This window comes from Dermochelys coriacea, chromosome 9 (assembly GCF_009764565.3).
Source record: "Dermochelys coriacea isolate rDerCor1 chromosome 9, rDerCor1.pri.v4, whole genome shotgun sequence".
Taxonomy (NCBI): domain Eukaryota; kingdom Metazoa; phylum Chordata; order Testudines; family Dermochelyidae; genus Dermochelys; species Dermochelys coriacea.
In genome coordinates, this window is record NC_050076.1 from 86,767,346 (window position 1) to 86,781,089 (window position 13,744).

The window sequence follows — 13,744 nt, forward strand, 5'->3', positions numbered from 1 at the left end:
TAAATGAGAGAGAAGCTCTTGTGTAATTAAAAAATGGATTTGATTTAAAAATAATAAAGTTTGGCAAGAGGTTAGCATGAAGTTGGAACTGATCACTGGGAATGGGCTCAGGTTCAGATATGGGTCTGAACTTTCCCAAACTAATGAACATAGCAATTGCCAGACTAGATCAGACCAGGCCAGTACCTTGCCCACCTTGTCCAGTTGCTTCAGAGAAAGGTTCATGAAATCCTGCGGTAGGTAGCTATGAAATAAGTTGCCCAAAGGGAAAGTTTCCTCCTAGCTCCTGTTAGTGATTGGTTTCTGCCCTGAAGTACAAGGGTTTATTTTCTTGCCAAAAGTCTTGGTTCTGCGTTTTTTGTTTTTTTAATCCTTAATGTTGTAACTCTGCATGTTCTTGTTCTCCACATGAATGTACAATCCTTTTTTTAATCCTACCAAACTCTTGGTCTCAGATATCTTGTGACAGTGAGTTCCCCCAGGGCAATTACCACGGCTTGTTTAGATTGAGAGGTTGGTTTGGCTAATTGCAGAAGTTGTTAAAGCACTTCAATAAATGAAATTTCAATGGAACAACAAGATGAAGTTTCATAAAAATAGTCCTGAAATGTTTTCCTGGCTCTTTTGTGAGGCCCTTTGGAAAACCGGAGTCTTTTTGTCAAGGAAGCAGCATACATGATAACTGATGTAGTAAAGCTGACATCTACCCTAACCCCTGAAACCCTCAAGCTTTTCTTCCTCTCATCCCTTATTCAGTCTCTCTTCTTTCTCCCTTCTTTGAACCCAGGTTTGATGCAATCCTCCTCTCAAACTGCATCTGCTTACGCTGTTTGAGGGAAGGAGCACCCTGCCTCCTCAGGGGGAAGTTCACACACTGTCTTCCCCATGCAGAAAAAGGGTTTTGTGTTATTTCTTTCCTTTCCCTTCATTCTACTGTCCAACCCCAACACCACTGGGTAAATTCTTTATGTGGTGCTTGTCTCTGAGTTATTGACGGAACAACAAGGAAGCTCTCTTGTCTGTGCTCAGCACTCTGTTCCCAGGTAGACTGAGAAAAGCACTTAAGGTGTCATACTTCACTAGGCATTGTAGCAGCCCTTCAACATGCATGTTTCAGGTTCAGCCTTAATGCATTCCAGGCTGTACCACAGGTCCCAGCAGCCAGGTCAGTGTTTAAGTTCACAAGGTCTGAAGTGCTGCTTGAAGCTGTCCTTCCATTGACTGCTAGGCAAACTACTGGACAGGTTGATGGTGTCAGATATCATGACGATGGATGTAGCATTAATACCTAGAGAAGGGAGGAGGAAAAGATGGACAAAATAATAGGAGGCATGACATTTTATAATATAATTCTCCTCTTCCCCCCAAGATCCCACACCCCCAAAGCTCGATCTTGTTCAACATGCACTACATTAATACTATACCTCTTAGACATTAAAATATCCCCACATGGAGAACCACATTTCTAGCTATTTCACTTATTAAATAAAATCTGACTGTACCTTGGGTGTCTTAAAAAAATTTTCTTGCCATCTTTGGCAAAAGCTATAAACCCTGGTTATTGTGACAGAAGAATAGTATCTTATTAGAGTAATAATATGCAAGACAAAAGGGAGCACAAACACGTCCTCTGTATTAGAAACTGTATTAGTTGATTTAAAAGTTCTTTCACTTGTCACCAATTCATCTACCACTTCCTTCCCTGCTGTGTTAGGGTTCTACAGCCCACCTTTTATGAGTGTTTTAAATGCATATGAAGAAAGCCTGTTCTATGTAAAGCACTATTTAGTACAGATCCATGCACTTTGCAGTCCAGCCTTCTCATTCTCATTCTGGATTTGAAGAGCTGTGTTCTCAGTACACAGATTAGGCTTTGACAGTAACTGCCTTTGTGGGATATGTGAAAGTCGGCATCACTGCCCCTCTGTGCCACTGTGAAAATGTAAATCTTGCCAATCTGCCAAGAAATAGCCATACTATCTTGAAAAAGCTGGTACAGGAATGAGCACAAAGTGCCCATCCCATTACATCTGCCCTAAATTCAGATCCCCATACATTTACCAGGAAACCCTAGCTATAAGTCCTCACAACCTGTGCTAAGAAAAAAGCTTTTAAGATATTTTGAACTGAAGTTCATTGTAAAAGAAGGAACTAGAGACAAGCCCAAACCAAATCCCCAGATCTGAACACAGCAAACTCTGGGGAAGTTTAGATCTGATTCTGACTTTCACATCTGGCTGAACCCTATCTGCCTTACTAGACACAATGCTCCTTTAATAGGAGTCTTAACAACATAGCTATTTGCAAGTTTTCACTTGTTCAATGCACTACTTAATACAACTAATTTTTTTACCAAAATCATTTAGCAACAATGAATCTTCTGTCCATGAAGAAGGGAGCCTGAAAATGCCAGCTAGAGGAAGAGGCAGAAAAATGTTCATTGCCACTCTTGTTTTAAATAGGTTTCTAGGAACGCTGTGCGATTTTTTGGTTTGTTCTCCATGGGCTGAATAATCCTGAGTTCCAACTGTTGCTTCCAGTTCATGGAAATTTTCCCCTCACTGCATGCTGCAAATTGCACTTAAAATATAGGGCTTCAGCCACAAGACCAGCTTTCTCTCATCCTTCAAATAATAGAATAAAAGGAAAAGGTGCAATATATGTGCCTTGAAACTTTGATAAATATCTTTGTATTCTCATTGTAGTGTACAGGAATTGGGTGGTATCCCTTTAAATGGAATGTGAGCCCTCTAGTGGTGCTCTTTGTGTTCTCTGTTTACAGAACCTGATGGAAGAGCAGGATGTATATGTAGCTGGGCCTTGTATGCTGTAAATCAGTGGTTCTCAACCAGGGGTACATTGGGGTACATGTACCCCATGGGATACACACAGGTCTTCCAGGGGGTACATCAGCTCATCTAGATATGTGCCCAGTTATACAACAGGCCATAAAAAAAGCACTAGCGAAGTCAGTACAAACGAAAATTTCATACAGACAAAATGAGAGTCAGCAATTTTTCAGTAACAGTGTGCTGTGACACTTTTGTATTTTTAGGTCTGATTTTGTAAGCAAGTAGTTTTTAAGTGAGGTGACATGGGATACATAAGATAAACCAGACTTCTGAAAGGGGTACAGTAGTCTGGAAAGGTTGAGAGACTCTGCCATAAATAGTAAGCCCGGTTATTTGGACTCTGCTGTGCCTGTGTGGTTCCTTCATATTACATTTGTTGTGTAAAGAGCAAAAGACACAAACTCATGGTTCCCTTCAATTTCCGGCATTTGTCAAGGGGTCTTAAAAATAACATGATTAAAATATGATAAAAGTGGGAGGCCCAGTTTAATTGATCAGCTGTGATACACGTAGGTTACTCTGTGGCAGGTCTGTCTTTTCACATGAAGATTTTAAAGTAAACAGAAACCTAATTAGAGGGTAAATAAGACTTCAAGAACTAGTGGGAATACAGATAATGAGACATGAAGGAAAGAGATGGGAAACGTACCATCTTTCTGGCAGTTTAGAATTGTGTATAATGAATCCATCACTATGTATTAATCATGAACCAAACATTTTTTAATTATGCTTTTAAATCCAGTCTCCAAAGAACAGTTGATAGAGGGGAGTTTAAATGACCCCTCACCAGAGCTATAGCAGAACAGATAGACTAAAGTCTAGGCTTTGCTAGCCTGTGAAAGAGCAGAGAATTGTTGATACCATGGGGAGTAGTAGTTGGGAATCATACCAGCTAGAGAGAGGCCTTGCAACAGTAGCTGGTGGGGTCAGCAGATGCTACTGACCCCTTTTGTAACTGTGACCCATGTCATGAGCCTGGAGTTAAGAAATAAAAGAGCAGTCTTTTGGTAGGCCCCATGCGTCAACCTATGCAGCAGTGGCAGAATTCCTGTTGCAGTGTTCTCACCTAATCGCTGTACTTGTGTACATTTTGTGTGAGTATTGTCATGATTTGGCTCTGATGGAAGAGTAATTTTTAAAAAAACACCTGTGGTTTTGTTTGTTTTTTACTTTATATGTGCTGCTTGGGTTGCCTTTCTGTTGATCTGCAAGAACACTCCAGAAAATTGGAAATAAGCAAGTCCCCGGAGTAGCCCCTCTTTGTTAATATTCTTTGTAGATAACTGATGCTTTTGTACTGAAAATTCAGCTTAAGACTTGTATACCTCGTGGTGACAATAAGTGCCCTTCTGTCAGGTCAGGGCAGAAAAATGTTATGACAGCTGCTATCCTAAGCAAATAGGTTTGGGAGCTGTGAAGGGGGTGGTTTTCTAGTTTTATTTTTTATCTGTAATGAATGGGCACTGAAAATAGGAGGAGAGAAAATAAGAATTAAGGGATTGTAAAATCTCAGAAACCTTTTGTTTCCCTATGCGCTTTTGGAAAAAGTGCTCAGTTCCCAAAATAAAATAGAAATGGGTTTTCAATCAGTTAGACCCCCATAAGCTGTGATCTTGCTGTAAGAGTTCATAATTTAGTCCACCCTCTGAATTTCAATTTTATTTCTTTTAGGACATTAATGAATTTAACATAAGGGCCAGACTTTCATGAAGTATGGACAGTTCTCACCCACTGGTAACACCTATTGTTTTCACATGCAGTTGTCACAATTGTTCACATGCTAGATTTGTGCATGCACAATTTCTGATGCCTGAATAGTTACTAATGTGTGTCAGTAGTCAAGTTGCATCTTCCATCACAGTAACTGTACTCAAATTGAGTGTGCTATTGCAAACACAAATATGCACCTAGCTCTGGGCTCCCTTTAAAAAAGAGGGAGGGGGAGGTGGTCCTTAAATGCATCATCTTTCTTTTGCAATCGCAAAACTTTCTTCCTCAGTCAAAGATATAAGCATGTAAAAATAAAATATATCAGTTTTTAAAAATATTTTCTTGAGCAATACAGCTATTTTAGGGGAGTGATTTTCTAATGCTGGCTGCATAGTTACTATGTGTTTTACACCTTTGTGTGAGCATAATAGGGAAGGAAAGGAGTCCAAGTTTTATCTGTGACATAACCCGAAAGATATTGAGATGTCAGGCTAGCTGGGTGGTCATGACCACTTGGTCTAAATAAACAGAAAGAAAGAAGAGTGGATATGCTAGAAGACTCAGGGTAACAGCCCATCCTATATTTTTAGGGATGTCGCTTATTTGGTATCTCATCTCCTTTGATCCATATAACATAAAGAGCTGCTGATCAAGTGAAAAGTATGATTTTGAGCAATAACCATGCAAAGGATCAGTCAATGTGATACACATATATTATTTTGTTTTTTTTTAAAAACAAGTTTTGTCCCATATATTTCATATTTATATCTTTGAAATGCAGGTTCATTGACTGCTTCAAGTAGTAAATCATACAGCTTCTTTGTGAAACTCTGTTGACTTTATTTAAAAACTTTCCATTTTTCAAAAATGAAACAATGAAAAATTGTTCCTATTTTTGTCAAAATTTTCTGCAACATTTATTGTATTTTGATTGAATACTTTAAAAGAAAACTTATCAAAATGTTGCTTTGTTTTCCAAAAACAAGGGCTCAGTAACATCATTTGCTACTTGGGACAATAAATCATTTAAAAAAATAAAGATTGCAATTTTCCATCATTGTGCAAAATATTTGATCCTTAGAAGGTAGAAAGCTCTTGTGGCTCACTTTTTAAAGATTGCCATGTGAACATGCCAAGTATCGCCTTACATGAACATAGGGTTTATAAGGTGAATCATGAAGTTAAATAATTTATTGTAATATGGAAAAAAATTATCTAAAGAAAAATATAGATGTGCAAGTAAAAAAACACATGAGTCTCCTGGTTGGTGTTGAGAGGGTGAGGTGGTTTAGCAGTCCAGGATTTTTTATCTCTTAGCCATAATTTTTGTTCCTGTGTATAACTTTTATTACTTGTTTTAAGATCAGTGGAGGTGTTTAGCTAATGGAAGTTGTGGGGAGGAATGTAGTGAACTATGTGGCAGGAATGTGAAAGCCATTTTTGCACCTGTATTTCACTGAGTTTTTAGAGGAGGAATTGAAGACACTTATCCCGTTAAAAGTACAAAGGGATTTTCCGTAGGGAGAATATAATTCCCCTAGGCAGAATTTGACCAGGACACTGCAGGTCTGACCCCTAATTTTTGGAAGGGTTTTTAATTGGTGGTGGTTGTTGGTATAATGATGACAATAATACTTAGAGGCCCAAGTTGAGATCACAGACCTGTTGTGCTAGGCACTGTGCATGTAGTAAGAGAAGTCACTGCTCCAAAGAGCTTACAGTATAGACAAGGGGCAGGGGGAGAGGAGGAAGCAGAGGAGCAGGGAGTGGAAGTGACTTGCCCACTGCCACACAGCAGGTCAATAGGAGAGCTGGGAATAAAACCTATGCTGCCTCCCACTGAGAACAAATCATATTCATGACCACAAGCAGACAGAAGCTCTGTATTTACATCTCATCCATCCAATGGTAGCATCGGCAGTAGCATGGCTGATCACTCGGTATAGCATTGGTTCAGTGGCTTGAAGCTGGATCCTGAACGATGAGAAATGTCTTCCACTGCCGTTGACCAAAGTAGGAGCTGAGGGCACTAGGCACCTCTAAAGATCAGGCATATGATGAAATTGCCCGTTCAGCACCAGTACTTCCTGCACTGCAGTCCTTGGATTATCCTGGAAAGTTTCAGGACTCATCCTGTTTAGCTTATACAGTACATTATAACATTTATTTTTAGGGCCAATTTTTTTTAAAGGGCTGTCAGTTTTCCTCCTATGGTCAATTGTGGGTGCAGCATTTTGTGCACAAGTTTAGACTTCTAAGTACCTGTCTCTGGAGTGCATCACTGGCTCCAGCAATTATTTTGCATCAGTAAAACTACACCTACATTTGTTTGTGGAAGAAAAAGTGCACACACAGGCTAGAGTGAGGCCCCTTTAAAAATGTGGCCACTCCAATCAAGGGCTCTTGCAGTTCTGTACAACAAATAACACAGTGCCATAATTAATTGCCTTGCTAAGATCACAGGTCATGCCAGGGAAAACAGCACTCCGTCTAAATAATGCAGTCCCCAGTTCAGGAAAGCACTAATACACATGCTTAACTTTAAACATGTGCTTACATCCCATTGACTATTTAATCCATTGAGTCTTAATTTTAACTAGAAAATAACAGTACTACCTAGCACTTTACATTTTCTTCACTTACCCTGGCACTTGCTCTGTTTTACATCTCATGGAGTCCTGTTGACTTTGTCCCTCTTCATTGCTTGCCTGCTGGTGAATCAATAATTCTGGAATAAGTTGCTACTCAAAGTGAGTAAAGGTTATAGGCCTGGGCCCCAAATAAGCAAATATTTATATTATTTTGTGCCAGTGAAATCAAGGAGCAGTTTTCATAGCACTGTCAGGTGCATGATCCTGCTCCAGACCTTGATTAGAGAAAACAGTAAACAAATTGACTCTTCTTCTTCCATCTAACAAAAGCATTGGGAAAATGTATGTTTGGAATTCACGGAGCTATGTGGAGCCGCCCCAGTCCAGTGGGTGGAAATTTCTGTGGGATATTAAAGTGGTCAAAAGGGGCAGGGACAATAGACTAATGGTGACTTCTTTGTTTGCATGGTAGTAAATTCCTTACTGAGGCACAATCATCGCCGCCCATCGTGCTGGCCTTTCAAACTGACAGTCCAGGAGACAGGTGAATTGAAGTCTGAGCCAAGGGGGAGCCCACATTTGATAAAATGATTTCCATTTCAAAAGGCACTGTGATCAAAATGTCTTTTCAGGCAGTTTTGTATTGTTTCCTTCCGTGATGTGGTGCTTCAAAGGGAATATGTTGGCCCCATCACTCACAGACACTTTTCAGTCTTGGTTACTGCAGGCAGATACCAGAGCAAAAACATTAGCAAGTGGATGAAAAGTTTGAACCATTTGTTTTGCATTTTTAGCTGTTTGCAATAATTAAATATAAAACAGTGTTTAAATCACATTGAGTTTGTGGCACAAATGGACAAAATCCAGGAAATGCCAAGAGAAATGCAATGTCATGAAGTTATCCCATTTGCTTGGTTCCTACCACAGCGACATCACTCCAAGAACACAGACATCCTAATCGAGAGGTGGTTGGGTAATAAAAAACAGATATACAAATACATTTGTGAATGAAAGCTCATGTTGTGGTTCACTATCATTCACAAAGTTGAGTTGTTTATCTATTTGGAAGTATCCAAACAAGTATTGGGTAGTCATGAAAATGTTCACAAGTCGCAAAAGTTGCAGAGGTTTTAGCACAAGTCCTTATTCATCCAAAAATCCATACTTGGCAGGTGTTGTTTGGTATCCATTATTTAAAAATCTATTTATTAAAAAAAATTGTCATCCAGTCAAGAATTAGAAACAATACCACATGGCATAGGTGTGCAATGGAGACCTGATTCTGACTGGGGGTCCTAGAGGGTACTGTAATATAAATATTGAGCAATAATGATATTAAAAACAGAGGGCTCTGTTGATCTGCTAAAGTTACTGTTGAATGTGACTTAAAGTTTCTCTTCGGCCTTGTCTTCACTGCCAAAAAAGCTATGGGGTTTCCTACTTCAGGGTAACTAATGTGCAGGAACTGTGCCGAAGTATTCAGAGTAGCAGCCGTGTTAGTATGTATTCGCAAAAAGAAAAGGAGTACTTGTGGCACCTTAGAGACTAAAAATACAACGAAGACAAGGCACCTTAGTTTTCCTGAGGTTGGGGTAAATTCTCTGAGATCAACTCCAGGGGGAGTGTGGTGAAGAGCTTAACGTATGATAATTCATGTGCATTAAGATAACCCACAGTAAAAAATGCATCTTTTTTTAGCAGTGAAGACAAGACATGTGTTTCAGCATGGAATACACTGTTTCCATCCTCACAGACTTCAAAGGAAGGAATGGGAATTCATGAGAGCCTGTTTATCATAGTATAATCACATTACTGAAGAGATTAGAGGCACTTTGCTGTGTCTTTGTGAGTTTAGTGACATGCCAGAGCCATCTTCAAGTGCTATTAAAATCTTCCTTGTGGGATGCTAAATAAATATGAAATATTTTACTCATTGGGATTAGAACACAGAGAACACATTTAATTCCCTCATCAAAGTGACTCAGACCGAGACAAGACTTGCATAAAGGTCCATGCTGCCTCCACTGGATACATTTATCAAATTGGATAGCTCAGAAAATATATTTGTTTAAACTGTAATTTCATATCAGTTCAAGAGTTTCAGAGTAGCAGCCGTGTTAGTCTGTATTCGCAAAAAGAAAAGGAGTACTTGTGGCACTTGATGCATCCGATGAAGTGAGCTGTAGCTCACAAAAGCTTACGCTCAAATAAATTTGTTAGTCTCTAAGGTGCCACAAGTTCAAGAGTTGTACATTTAGGGGTAGAATTCCACACTTGTGTAATGATGTGAAGAGTTACACCAAGCGAAGGCATCACAGAAGTGTTTGAAGAAACCTTGATTTCCTTAGTATTGTTGTATCTGAGTTAGTAGATGACCGCTTGATTGCAGAGGTGATGTGCCCGTTTTCAGCATATATTTCAGCTGTGTTGCCTTTACATCATCATCTGGCCTTCAGTTCAGAGCATGCCATTGATGTTTGCCTCCGATTGAAAATGAGGTAATAAGAGAGAGATTGCAAAGTCTTTTCAGCCAAAAGACCAAGAAGAAGCAATTGCAACACCAGGGTGAGGGTCTGAAACTGTAAAAAAAAAAAAAAAAAAAAAAAGAACCACCACCACCTGTCCCTGTAATGAAGAAAGATCATGGGGTATGTGGTGAAATGATCCATCTAGGATGGGAAAGGAAACTGGAAGGCTTAAAAAAATGGATAAAAAATTATTTTTAAAATCCCAGATTAAAAACAGGTTAAAATTACAAACAAATATATATTTAAAATAAACCACAAAACCTTTTTCCTGCCAAGTCCTGGGGTCAGGGTTCCTTGTGCCTCCAGCAACAGTTCCTGAGAACGGTACTCAGTAGGGAGCTGCATTCCTTACTTTGTTCCAAGGAGTTAGTAATGTTAACAGCACTTGCCAGGGAAACACAGAATCTGAACACAGGTCCTAGAAGGTAACTAAAAGAGGAGGTGGTTTAATTTTTTTTTTAAATTTCAAACTATATATTTATAAATTTAGAGCCAAATTGTTTGCTGAAATAACTCTATTTAATTTAGCTGAGTTCTGCCAGCTGATAATATGGCCCTAAATGTCTACACATGTATAAAGTGCAAATGATAACGGGGTTTAAAACTGCATTTATCTCTTCTGGATTAACACTGAATTGCCTGACTAGATACTACCAAATGTTAACACGAATCTCTGGTTTTGAGTATACAGTTGCCAAGATTATTTTATCATGACTCCCAATTTAATGCAAGAAGTTTCCATGTCCATTCACTCACCTGGTTGAACTGGCCATCCAATCTTTTGTAGTTGTATGAGTGACATTAACAAGTGTTTTCTTACCAAGTATCCTCTAATGCCAGCAGTTTAAATGGGAATATTTTACTCTCAACCGGTTGTGCTTTTACCTGCCTTCAGTAGATTTGTTTTCAGGGCATGAATTGAAGAGGCACAACACCTGCAGAAAATTCATATTTCATTGTTGACACTTGTGAGGCACTAGCATCAATATGTGTGTCCCAATACCCAAAAGAGAATTGCAAAGAGAATGGATTATGCTTATCAATATAGAAGAACCTTGTCCTATGTGATCAGCCTATGTTATTGTTAAATACAGCTTTTCAAAATTGTCAAGCCCTTATCGAGTTCCTGACTTGATTTAAAAGTTTACCTCAAATTACCGGACCAGCATGTGAATTATCTTGTTGATTTCATTTACTAATATTCATTGTAGCTAGAACTAAAGCATGTTTTCTTTTATTTTAAATGTTGTTCCAAATGGGAAACAATACTAGTTAATGAAAGGAGATTGTCTTTAACCTTATTTTTGTGAATATTTTGTGTCCTTGCATGACAGGCACTCTCCACTATTTTTAAACAGTCATTAGATTTGAGAAAATGTAACACGTACTACAGAATGTTGATACACCTCTTCAGTCTTCTGCAAGTAACATCAGAATACCTGCAGTAAGCTCTATAAGCAGTTACAGATAAGTGTATTCACATTTGGTGCTTAATTTGTGCCAGAGCTTGGCAGGACTGAGCCCTGGCACCTCTGGGCTTGGCAGTTCAGAGCCCTGGCACCTCTGTTCGCTGCATCAGTTACGAATGTAAAAAAATTGCTTGAGCCCAGCACCTAATTGCTTGAGCCCCGGGAACCTCTTTCATTACAAATTAAGCACTGTTCAGATTACACACACTCTTACAAGGCAGCTCTGCATAACTCAGCCTTCTTTGTGATTTCTGTGGTGATACCAGAACAATAAAATATATTAAACTGTATTTGTTTCTGCAGTTTTAGAAAAGTTTGCCATCTTCTGGTAATGTTTAGTTACTGCATTATTTCCCCTGCTAATGGAGCCATTGCGGGGCTCTGGTTGCACAAATTGTGTCTGAACACAGATCACAAATATCGTGTATTGTTTACACTCTCCAGTTGCCACCAGAGTAACACTTTCTTTTGAACTGTAAATCAGTTTTCAAAAATGCTACATGTTCTTGAGAATTAAGTTGAAAAGCTTGTTGGCTCCTACAAAATAACATTATCTGGATGAGAAAGAGGAAATGGACAAATATGTTTTACTTTTATAATATTATTTTGTAGTGACTCTTACATATCTCTCATTAGTCATTTCCCTGCCATTGCAGGGGCCTTGAGCATTGGTGCCCCTTGCAGCACTGTCCCTCCTATTCTTTGCCTATGGCATATCATAGTTTAGTCTTCTGTGGACTGTCATACACTGGACTTCTTTTCGGCTGCTGGATTTAACATGCAGGCGCTGGCTGGTGTTGGTGGCATATGACATACAGGAGGTCAGACTGGATGATTTGGTGGTCCCTTCTGGCCATAAACTCTATAACTCAAATATGCTGTTGTGGCTGCATAAGCAATTATGCTCTGAACCCTTTTTTCCAGGCTAATTTGTAGATGTGATCTGAGCCAGAGTTTGGGCAGATGAGCTTCAGTGTGGGAAGCAACTTTTTAAAAAAAATTGTTTAACTTGTATCAGCACAAAAAATACAGATAGGGCTTCAACATGCAAAGTGCTGCACACTTTGGCCCCAGCCAGCAAAGCAGTTATGCACATGCTTAACTTTGTCTCATTATTTCCTTGTGCTCCCCCTTGTATCTGTCTGTATCTAGCTGTTGTCTCTTATCTTATGCTTAGATTGTAAGCTCTTTGGGGGCAGGGACCATCTTTTTGTTCTGTGTTTGTACAGCATCTTGCACGATGGGGTCCTAGTCCCCTTGAATTAAATGGAGTGACTCCTACTTTACAGTGGAGTATTTGAACAAAGAATTGAGCCAGTAGTATTTATCAGATTGGTCAGCTGCAAGATCAGAGTTCAGGATTCTGCATTTCCCCTGCAGGAGATGATGATATTGTAGCTGTCTAAAGCTTTTGCAGGACAAACATTGTGCTCTGTGTTTTCTTTCTATGTAAACCCTATAGAAGGCGAACACTTCCCTGGAAAATGGTATTCATGGCTTTTCTCTTCCTAAAGTTAGTCAGTATAGGAACAATGATGGTGCATAAGGGCTAGGGGGCATGATCTAACATCTATGTATTGTCTACCAAGCAACAGGAGAGGACATTGGAGTCCCCACTGATCTTGAGCCAAGTATGGTGATAGCCTAACATAAATGTGTTTTCTGAGTGTAAGGTTTCTGATTACATGTGACCCATGCAAGACTAACCATTGTATTGCATTTCCTGGCTTCCCTCTGTTGTGTTTGATACCAAAAAGTTTGATACAGACGTTCTGTACTTATCATTAAAGCTTGGAACTGGAGGGGTCAACCTCATCTAGAAGTAATAATCCTCATTTCAAATGCCATCCGCCTGCATTGTTCCTACAGCCTAATGAATTGCCAGAAATCCTCCTGGAAAAGTAGGGGTGTCGTATTATTTGTGTAATTCACTCTTTATGTTCATTCTACATTGTCTGAAATACCTCTGATGAGTATAATAACCAAGAACATACAGAGGAACCGTCAGAGATCTTTCCTGATCTGCCTACAGTTCTCTGGCCAGTGTTGTTATATTTGAGACATGCAGGGCATTTGTGAAGCATGGAAAATTTGACTTTCCTCTTACTGTAACCCTTTCAGGGTCGACCGGGATCTATTGGGAACCAAGGACCTATAGGTGTTCCAGGATTTACTGGGCCAGAAGGTTTGGCAGGGGCAAAAGGTGAGAGAGGGGCAGTGGGCTCTCCAGGATCAGCTGGACTGAAAGGAGATAAGGTAGGTTCAATAAGTGCTTTCCTCTTTTTCCCTGCAGTAGATGTGATCACAGCAGCTCTTTATGGGTGCATAAAAATAGTACTGGACTATCTCGCTGCTGTTAAGTTTGAGAAACATCTCCAGAGAAACCACTGTGTTTAGTCTGAGGGTGACAATCTTGGTTGCTGAATTATACAGCATAGTGTATACAGTCCAGCCTGTCACCTTCTGTTGGCTGATTCACAGCAAAATGGACTTCAGCATTGCATGTGAAGTCTTTTGCTTTATATAACCATCAGAATGTATTTTGCCCTGACATAAGTCACAAGAAGAGATGAAAGAAGGGTGGGGCATTACTA

The 13,744-nt window shown here is 39.5% G+C and overlaps 1 protein-coding gene across 3 annotated transcripts in view; it reads left to right on the forward strand.

The window, feature by feature from the left end:
- Window positions 1–13,744, forward strand: part of COL4A6 (collagen type IV alpha 6 chain) — a 195,168-nt gene that overhangs the window by 105,112 nt on the left and 76,312 nt on the right. For all 3 annotated transcript variants that reach the window (XM_043492142.1, XM_038417032.2, XM_043492141.1), the window contains exon 5: window positions 13,272–13,406. In XM_043492142.1, coding sequence (XP_043348077.1) covers window positions 13,272–13,406 — 135 coding nt within the window. The remainder of the gene's footprint in view (window positions 1–13,271; window positions 13,407–13,744) is intronic.